Source organism: Salvelinus namaycush, chromosome 3, assembly GCF_016432855.1.
Source record: "Salvelinus namaycush isolate Seneca chromosome 3, SaNama_1.0, whole genome shotgun sequence".
In the NCBI taxonomy this organism is placed as follows: Eukaryota; Metazoa; Chordata; class Actinopteri; order Salmoniformes; family Salmonidae; genus Salvelinus; species Salvelinus namaycush.
This window is the reverse complement of record NC_052309.1, coordinates 2,248,301-2,259,107: the sequence shown is the minus strand read 5'-3', so window position 1 is coordinate 2,259,107 and position 10,807 is coordinate 2,248,301. Positions and strand designations below refer to the sequence as shown.

General features: G+C 40.6%; 1 protein-coding gene across 1 annotated transcript; it reads right to left on the bottom strand.

The window, feature by feature from the left end:
• Positions 1-2,591: 2,591 nt before the first annotated feature.
• Positions 2,592-5,152, bottom strand: esm1 (endothelial cell-specific molecule 1). Its single transcript, XM_038988758.1, has 3 exons — positions 4,678-5,152; positions 3,859-4,008; positions 2,592-3,537 (listed from the first exon to the last, which is right to left on the bottom strand). Exons 1-3 carry the CDS (start codon positions 4,982-4,984, stop codon positions 3,455-3,457), a joined length of 540 nt encoding a protein of 179 aa, XP_038844686.1. The 5' UTR covers positions 4,985-5,152; the 3' UTR covers positions 2,592-3,454.
• Between the last annotated feature and the right edge of the window lie 5,655 nt (positions 5,153-10,807).

The following is a 10,807-nucleotide window of genomic DNA, read 5'->3' as shown; positions in this document are numbered from 1 at the left end:
AAGAAGCTCTAAAGCTTTGTAGGTCTACATGAAAAGCTGCAAAACGTTGGATAGCCTACATACTCTGCCATCTTGACACGCTTCATACTGTTTCTATACATATAACATTCAGTATTCATTTTGTCAACTGAAAGAAACTGGTGACAATTTAGATGTCACACGAGTCACACCCTTCAACAAACGTGTATGGTGTGTGTCCTCCAATAGCAAAAACAGAGATGCATTGTCTGAAATTATGTCCTTGAAGTACATGATGGGTTCAGATACCTTTATTCATAACCAAAGGAGTCTATTTTAGCCTTACTGTAGCCTATGTGCCTGCTGCTGCTGAAGGATTGTAAGAGACTGTCCAGTCATCCTTCCATGGAATTGTTGATGGTAAAAATAATGAAAAATTGGACCGGAAATGTGACGAAAAGAAAATGCCTTCCATCTGAACACAAGTACATTGTCTTCGTATAATAGAATAATATTCTATCCTATTCTATTCTATCGATCCTATTCTATCATATCCGATCATATTCTATTCTATTCTATTCTATCCTACCCCTATCCTATTCTATCCTATTCTATTCTTTTCTACCCTATTCTATCGTATTCTATCCTATTCTGTTCTATTCTATTCTATCCTATTCTATCCTATTCTATCCTATTCTATTCTATTCGATCCTATTCTATCATATTCTATTCTATTATATTCTATCCTATCTTATTATATCATATTCTACCCTATCCTATTATATCCTATCCTATTCTATCCTATCCTATTATATCCTATTCTATCCTATCCTATTATATCCTATCCTATTCTATCCTATCCTATTATATCCTATCCTATTCTATCCTATCCTATTATATCCTATTCTATTCTATCCTATCCTATTCTATCCTATCCTATTATATCCTATCCTATTCTATCCTATCCTATTATATCCTATTCTATCCTATCCTATTATATCCTATTCTATCCTATCCTATTATATCCTATTCTATCATATCCTATTATATCCTATCCTATTCTATCCTATCCTATTATATCCTATTCTATCCTATCCTATTCTATCCTATCCTATTATATCCTATCCTATTCTATCCTATCCTATTATATCCTATTCTATCCTATCCTATTCTATCCTATCCTATTCTATCCTATTCTATCCTATCCTATTATATCCTATCATATTCTATCCTATCCTATTATATCCTATTCTATCCTATCCTATTCTATCCTATCCTATTATATCCTATCCTATTCTATCCTATCCTATTATATCCTATTCTATCTTATCCTATTATATCCTATTCTATCCTATCCTATTATATCCTATTCTACCCTATCCTATTATATCCTATTCTACCCTATCCTATTCTATCCTATCCTATTCTATCCTATCCTATTATATCCTATTCTATCCTATCCTATTATATCCTATTCTACCCTATCCTATTATATCCTATTCTATCCTATCCTATTATATCCTATCCTATTCTCTCCTATGATGTGCCTTCTCACAACATTCCAATACTGTTATTGCAGACACCGCCGTGCAACATGTCTTTGCTCCCTGTGAGTGTGAGAACTTTTTTGTGTTTAGGTGTTGACTTGAAGTTGTTTCAGGAAAGAATTCAGATAAAGTCAAGCAGGGAGGAAGCACGGTGTCTCCAGCTCTGCCGGGATGACTGTCCGACAGTCACACCAGTGACGTGTGTCACTTGACAAATTCCAAGCCTTTTAAATTCCTGGGCACAACAACAACAACAACAACAGGAAGAAGGACCATTTTCACAGGTGTCAGGAAGCCCAGGAATAGGAAACAAACAAGGCTGACGCTGGAAAACAGTTGTGTTGTGTACCGTGCTGATTCTCAGAGGTGAGGGTTAGGCTAATAACAGGCTATTTTTAACCCTGACTGGGGTATTTTCAGAGTCAGGGTGGACATAGGCCACTCAATGGAGGTCCGAGAGTTCCATGACTTCCAAAGTGATTCAATTGAGGGACAATAATAGGCTTTTAAACTTGGCTATAAGTTATGACCAAACGGTGTCAATAAAGGTGGTAATTGGGAGACTATTCAACCCTTTCTCGGGGTTTTTCAAGTAAACTTCATTAGCCCCAGAATGTACTTTTTTTTATGGATGTGCGTATGACCACAAATGTTTCTATAAATTATATGAACATACACTTTATGTAATCCATTTGGGCGAAATCTTTAGAATTTGTCAAGAAGTAGTGTGACAACTGCAGTTTTGCATCTTCCATTGTCAGCCATTGAATGCCTCGTGATATCAATACAATAATTTTGCAGTCAGATAGAACATAGCTTTGCAGATTCATTTAATGTCCTTGTGGTTTTTCTTGAAAAGGTAGCCTAGCGGTTAAGAACATTGGGCCAGTAACCGAAAAGTCGCCGAATCGAATCTCCAGGCCCGACTATGTGCCCTTGAGCAAGGTACTTAACCCTAATTGCTCTTGTAAGACGCTCTGGATAAGAGCATCTGCTAAATGTATCTTTCTCTTTATGTAGACTGACACCTTTAATAACATAGGAGGTAAATAAACTGCAATGAAATAACAGAGGGCTTCAAACTGATTTTTTCCAGGTCAACTTTGTTTTATTTGTAAGACCATACTGTACATTGGCAGGTGATATGACACATATATATATATATATATATTGTTCCATGTGGCCACAGGTGAAAGAAAAACAAGAGATTCTCAGTAAAGAACAATCAAACAAACAAACAATTAAAAGCGCAGATCACAGTAGATACTTCTAGAAGAAAAGGAGTAGACAATATATTATTTATTATTTTATATCCCTGGGGGGGGGGTCATATATCAGCACAACATTTTCATATCATTTGATTGAACCAGTGAAGCAGTGAATGCAACATTGCTAGAATGTTTAGCTCATCATAGACATTCTAGAATGTTTAGCTCATCATAGACATTCTAGAATGTTTAGCTCATCATAGACATTCTAGAATGTTTAGCTCATCATAGACATTCTAGAATGTTTAGCTCATCATAGACATTCTAGAATGTTTAGCTCATCATAGACATTCTAGAATGTTTAGCTCATCATAGACATTCTAGAATGTTTAGCTCATCATAGACATTCTAGAATGTTTAGCTCATCATAGACATTCTAGAATGTTTAGCTCATCATAGACATTCTAGATATATTCATACTTTGTATAAAAGTAGAATAAACATATATTTTAACTTTGGTACATTTTACCTCCCTTTGTTTGGTACAACACAGCTCTTATGACATGATGGGGCACTGGTATAAAATAGAAACACCACAACAGAGATGTTCAAAAACATTCAGTAATCTTGTAGAAAATGTGTTTTCTTAATAATACATAATAAAATATATCCTTCAATCATTTAATTTACTACTATGCTTTCTACATTTACACAGAATAAACTAAGTCTTGATAATGAGTGTCAGCGAGGTGTTAACCACTTTGGAGCAGTGGATCTTTCCCCATTCAGACTGGTGGTGTCATCTCCTGAACCAATCTCACCTCCTGAAAACAAAAAATATCACCTGGTCAATATCTATTTAACGTGATATGAAAACTGCAAATACTTCACAAAGATACACACGCTGCATTTCTTCAACTGGATTGTTTTTAATTGTGTCTTTGCTTTAGTGCTACTACACATTGTGTATCCAAAACATGCTCAAATGTATTTGCTTTTTAACTCAGTACAGTTTCTCAGACAAAGACAAGACCTTTCAACTGGATTAAAATGCACTGGATCATTTCCATTGGAAGTGCTTCATAGTCCAGAATCTGTGTCCCATAGGGTCCCTCTCACATTGAAGTATTTTCTAAATCTCTTACCTGCATTGGGGTGCTGTGTCTTCAGCTTGCTGGCTATTTTGGTGAAGAATTTGAAGGTGAGGCAGGCTCCTGTCTCTCTGTCACAGATACCCCCAGCTTTGCAATGGCATGTTTTACCACACCCTACCCCATAGGTTCCATACATGCAATCTGTAAGGAAGGGAATACCATTCAATGTTATTGCACTTGCAGGAATTGGACATGATATGTACTAACAGTAGGCAATTCAATTATCATCCATTAGACAAAAAAAGTACAGAGTGGGGATGTCAGCGGGCCACAGAGATGTATTTTCTATTCTGTTCTGTTCCGTAGGTCCATGATCCTTTGCTCTTGGTAATTTATCATATCTGCATTATAGTGATGTAAGCCTACAGATGCAGTTCTCTTCACCACTATCAACATGAGCAGAAATAGTAAACATCCCAATTCGAAAAACTTTGCCTCCAAAAAGGCCACAGTCAAAGCTAAGCATAGCTTGATGTAAACACTCATATTCTACATGAAACATGTCATCGTAGGCATCGTTTTCATTATGGTAACTTTTAGGAATGCTATGAACACAGACACTATAGGTCACTTTGGAATAACAGCAATGAAACAGTCAGGCTAAGCGTGAACGAAACGGAGCTTCCAGGGTTCCTTGGAATCGTTTTGGGAAGAAATAAACAGACGTAATAGTCAATATGTAGCACAATATAAATAGATATTACATGTATCTAGCCTGTTATGGCATATGTATTGACTATTTACAGATTAATCACACAATTTATGATGCGCAATTGCGCATTTGATGCGTCATGGTGAATATTAGCCTACCTTTGCAGATGCCATATTCATCTCCATAGTCGTCCTCATCTTTGTAGAACTCGCAGAATAATCCCGGTCCGCACTTGACTCCGTGCATCCCAGACACAGTGCGATAGCAGTGTTCCCCTCTGTCTGCCGCACAGACCTGGCAACAACCGCAGTCATCCAGCACTGTCCGTCTGCAGCGCTGCGTCAAGCCGCACAGATCCACATTGCACCGCTCCGGGCAGTTCACCGCGTACTTGACACTTGTTCCCCAAGCATCAACATTACGCACTATGAATATGGAGAAGACTGTGAAAAGGAGAAAATACATCTTTGGATAAGATTTAGCAAGGGGTGCCTTGGATGTTCAGAAGAGCTGTTCTGGGCTGACGACGTCGCTGCTTGGATGGAGTGATTTAATACACGAGGTTGCATGGTTATATCGGCTTAAAAACAAGTTTGTTTTTCCCCCACATGGTTTGCCCTCGTCAATTTCCTCAATCCGGTGTTGTCATCTAGTCTAGTTGCCAGTCTGCCCCCCTGTTTTAGAAATCCGGCATGGAAGTGGGAATTACACTCAACTGCCATCCAGGAATTGAAGTCTGTACAAACTGATGTCATAGTTTTGTTTGTTTGTGTAGAGGAGACACTTAAGATGCCCCTTTGACCCCCCAATGTTCCTGGTTCCTTACTTGACCCTAAGGAGACAGACAGTCAATCTAACACACACACACACACACACACACACACACACACACACACACACACACACACACACACACACACACACACACACACACACACACACACACACACACACACGCACACACACACGCACACACACACACACACACACACACACACACACTTCCCCCCTCTCTCTCTTTTTCTGTCTGCCTGTCTGTCCGTCTGCTCGTGTCTGTCTGTCTGCCCACCTGTCTGTATGTCTGTCTGTATGTCTGTCCTTTTGCCTGTCTGTCTGTCTGTCCGTCCGTCCGTCCGTCCGTCCGTCCGTCCGTCCGTCCGTCCGTCCGTCCGTCCGTCCGTCCGTCTGTCTGTCTGTCTGTCCGCCGCCTGTCTGTCTGTCCATCTGTCTGCATGTGTGCATGTCTGTCCACCTGCCTGTCTGTTTCTCTGCGTCACTCTCTTACACAGACACTCTTTGTCTCATAAGCGGTCACTGATCCTTAACAGTAGATGGCAGTATCATATAGCGGCAAAGACCACACGTAATAGACTGGTGGCAGCAGTGGGATAATCACTGCAGTCTATTACCTGTTTCTCTGTCTCTGTCTCTCTGTAAGAGCATCATTATTATACTGTTAGAGAGAGACAGAGAAAGAGAGACAGGTAATAGACTGCAGTGATTATCCCACTGCTGCCACCAGTGTAGCAATTTAGGTGCACCTGTCAGTGCAGGACTTGGACCAGTGACCCCTTTGTTATGGGGCATGTAGGCTATAGCTCCTTTGCCGGAAGCTTAAAGGTCCTGATCTCTTGTTAGATTTCAAATCAAATCAAATGTTAATAGTCACATGCTTTGTAAACAACAGGTGTAGACTAACAGCGAAATGCTTTCTTTACAGGCCCTTCCCAAAAGTGTAGAATACAATAAAAAATACAAGTGAAATAATAATAATAATAATAGAACAGTTGATATGACACATGCTGCACAGGTAGGTGCACATGTAGCCAGCAGATCTGACACACGTTCTTACAGCTGCACTAGGGTCTGACAGGCTTCCTTTGTAGATTAAGACACTGCGGGGCCATAGTTTGTGCGGATTAATGTTAATTTTCTCTTCCCTCTAGTAGAATGTACTTTTTTTGTGTGAATTTTTTACCCCCGTCCAGTTGGTGGCAACAATGCACCTTTTGACAGGCCGCCCCCAGGATTTAAGGGTAGGAAACAACACATCCGCTACGCTGATCCTCAACACGGGGGCCCCTCAGGGGTGAGTGCTCAGTCCCCTTCTGTGCTCCCTGTTCACTCATGACTGCATGGCCAGGTTCAACTCCAACACAATCATTAAGTTTGCCAATGACAAAACAGTGGTAGGCCTGATCACCAACAACGATGAGACAACCTATAGGGAGGAGGTCAGAGACCTGGCCGTGTGGTGCGAGGACAACAACCTCTCCCTCAACGTGATCAAGACAAAGGAGATGATTGTGGACTCCAGGAAAACGAGGGCCGAGCACGCCCCCATTCTCATCAACGTGGCTGCAGTGGAGCAGGTTCCTTGGTGTCCACATCACCAACAAACTATCATGGTCCAAACACACTAAGAGAGTTGTGACACAGCCTGGAATTGAACCAGGGTCTGTAGTGACATCTCTAGCACTGAGATGCAGTGCCTTAGACTGCTGTGCCACTTTCTGTAGTGACACCTCTAGCACTGAGATGCAGTGCCTTAGACTGCTGCGCCACTTGGGAACCCAATATGTGGTAGTAGTAGAGTAGTGGCCTGAGGGCACACTTAATGTTTTGTGAAATCTGTTGTGAAATGTATTGTAGCTAATGTTTTAAAAATTGTATATAACTGCCTTAAGTTAATTTTGCTGGATCACAGGAAGGGTAGCTAATGGAGAGCCACAATAATTACAAATACAAAATACACGCAAAAATCTAATTTGTCTTTATTTGTCACATGCGCCGAATACAACAGGTGAGGACCTTACAGTGAAATGTTTACTTACAAGCCCTTAACCAACAATGCTTTAAGAAGTTAAGAAGAAAAATGAGTTAAGTAAAAAATAGATATGTAGAAAAATAGAAAATAAAAGTAACAAATAATTAAACAGCAGCAGTAAAATAACAATAGCGAGGCTATATACAGGTGGTACCAGTACAGAGTCATTGTGCGGCGGCACCAGTTAGTCGAAGTAATTGAGGTAATATGTACATGTAGGTAGAGTTAAAATGACCATGCATAGATAATAAGAAAAGAGTAGCAGCAGCGTAAAAGAAGGGTCTTGGTAGCCCTTTGATTAGCTTTTCGGGAGTTTTATGGCTTGGGGGTAGAAACTGTTAAGAAGATTTTTGGACCTAGACTTGGCACTCTGCTACCACTTGCCATGCGGTAGCAGAGAGAACAGATTGACTAGGGTGGCTGGCGTATTTTACAATTTTCAGGGCCTTCCTCTGACACCGCCTGGTATAGAGGTCCTGGATGGCGGGAAGCTTGACCCCAGTGATGTACTGGGCCGTACGCACTACCCTCTGTAGTGCCTTGCGGTTGGGGCCAAGTCAGGATGCTCTCGTTGGTGCAACTGTAGAACCTTTTGAGGATCTGAGGACCCATGCCACATCTTTTCAGTCTCCTGAGGGGGAATAGGCTTTGTTGTTAGGGTTTGGCAGGGGTAGGCTGTCATTGTAAATAAGAATTTGTTCTTAACTGACTTGCCTAGTTAAATATAGGTTAAATACAACATACAGTATCTGTATTTCGCCAATAAACCCGAAGAAGAATCTTGGTCTCGCGTGACGGTTTCCATGTGTTCTCGCTGACGCCCAAGCGTGATGGGCTGTGCTTTTCATGGCAACCAGGCAGAAAACTGTTGTTTCGTCCTGGCGAGACCGAAAACATTTTGCCGGTGCCGTGTCGGAGACTGGCTTAATGGAAACCTGGATGTCTTAACTTGTTACTAATTTGTATTCATTAATTCTAGATACAGAATTATTTTCAAAACTTGTTTTTCCGTTAGCTGTCAACTGCAGTGGCACTGTTAACGTTAGTTGCCAGCTGTAGCTAACGTTAGCTAACTGAGCGTACGAGGAAAGCAGAGACCGGGTGTGAATAACACTGACAACAGAGGTAGGGTTTTATTTGGAATGCATTTGTGTATGCAGTGTGTGTAGCTATGCCAATAGAAAATCACCGTTACACAACATTTTGTGTTGCAAAAACAACAATTGTTGATAGCTAGCTAACTTGGCTTGTTGCTAGCTAGCGATGTTATCTAATGTCAGAATGACACAGTGCAGTCTGTACAGCCGTATCCTATTAGTCAAGATAGCTAACTATAGCTAGGTTGAGTTTGGTTAAAGAGCAGTTGTCAACCTAGCTAGATAGAAAGCTAAGACCTGATAGGACAGTAGCTAGCTACTAGCTTGCTGCAACAGAATACAGAGCTGCTAACGTTACACAATGCAGATCTGGTGCTGATTATAAAATGACAGCTGTCACTGTACCACATCTGTGAGTAGTTTAGGTATTGTATTGTACCTATGCAAGTTAGCTAGCTTTTACAGTAGCTAACTGTTTAGAATACCCAGCTAGTCAATGTGATTGCAAGGATAAAAGCTTCACCAGAATCCACTTTAGTCACCCTCCTGTGCCATGTATGCCTTGCAAAACAACAACGTGAGTTTTTTTCCAGCTGAATTTGTTTTCAGGAGCACATGGTCATCTTGTAGTAGATTAGCTACACTTTGAAACAGAGGTGATACAGTATGTGAACACTTCCATACAGTCATTACACAGTAGGTATTGTAAAATAGAGACAGAGGACACAGAATTTTCGTCCAACCGATCCTTCCTAAATTCGCCCACCTTTCTCAATCAATGAGAGAAGATTTGAAATAGACAAGATGGCGGCGTCTACTACATGTCTACTACATTAGCAGTTGACATTTTCTCACACTCATTGATTGTTTTCTGCATACTGAAAGCCTGTCTGCAATGCCAGGATACCTGGGGGAATAGCTGCCAAATTCAAACCTGTCTTTCAAGTCACAGTCATGTCCTTGGTGTTTGAATGTTAGTCATGCACTCTCATATTGTGGTCTTCTGATGACAGAAGAGTATTCAGAGACAAGTGATCAGCTTTCCACAAACCTCTGTCACAGATGATTTGGTTCATGTAGCCTCAAGGTTAGAGCATTGGGCCAGTAACTGAACGTTTGCTAGTTCGAATACTGGAGCAGACAAGGCGAAAAAAATATATAATAATCTGTCGCAGTGCCCTCTAGCAAGGCACTTAACACTAATTACTCCAGGGGTGCTGTCCAATAGTGACCCTGGCTGTGACCCCACTCGGGTGTCTCTGGGAGTTGGAATATGCAACAAAACAAAAAAAATTATATATATTTTACACACTTATAAATAAAGGCACCTCTCTAATAATAATAGTTATTGTTGTCTCAGTTGCCACTGGTTTGTTGACAACGAGGAATCGTGCCATTGTTGTCGTGTCAATCGTCCCACCCCATCATGCAATTAATTTTAGGCCATTGTGCAGCTGCATTTAACTTTTCTGTAGCTTACTGTTGCATCTCAGCTTAGTAAATGTTAGCTAGTCCTAAGGTATGTGTAAACCTGACATAGGGATTGAGTGATAGACATTATTTACTGCTGTCTGAGGCAATCTGCGTAAAAAGGCTTGCTTCCCACTTATGGCTAGAAAGAAGCTTGTTCAGGCCACTTTTCTCGCTGTAATGGAACATGGTGACTTGTTGTATATGCATGCAACCTCCTCTGTCTTACAGAGACTGGACTCTTTATCATGCATCCTTGAGCTTTATTACAAATGCCAAGTCACTCACCCACCATTGCACCTTGTACCAAATGGTAGGTTGGACCTCACTTTTTATGCACAGAAAGCTACATTTGTATGTGTTCATCTACAAAGCCCTTTTGGGTAAACTCCCTCTTCACCTCTGTAGTCTGGTCTCCTTCACCACCAGCAGTTACCATACCCGGTCTGCTAGGTGGTTGCTACTTAAAGTCCCCAGGACATTTACAGTATTAGGCAAGACTGCCTTCTCTTCTTGTGCACCAGAGGCATGGAATAGTCTACAATCCATGCGTCATCTAGATATGTTAGTGCCACTGAATTAATTTAAAATATTGTTGTGAAACTGTTACAGAGGAGTTTTTTTTAGGCAGGATCATGTTGTATTGTATTGTATTGTTGTATGTTTTAGTTCTGTATTGTACTGATTGTTGCTGCCTTCTTGGCCAGGTCTCCCTTGAAAAAGAGACTCTGGGTCTCAATGGGCTTTTCCTGGTTAAATAAAGGTTAAATAAAATATATAAATAAAACTAACTCCATTAGCTAGTTTCATGAACACCAATTATGCCTAGTTCTAGACAATTATGCCTAGTTCTAGACAATTATGCCCGGTTCTAGACAATTATGCCCGGTTCTA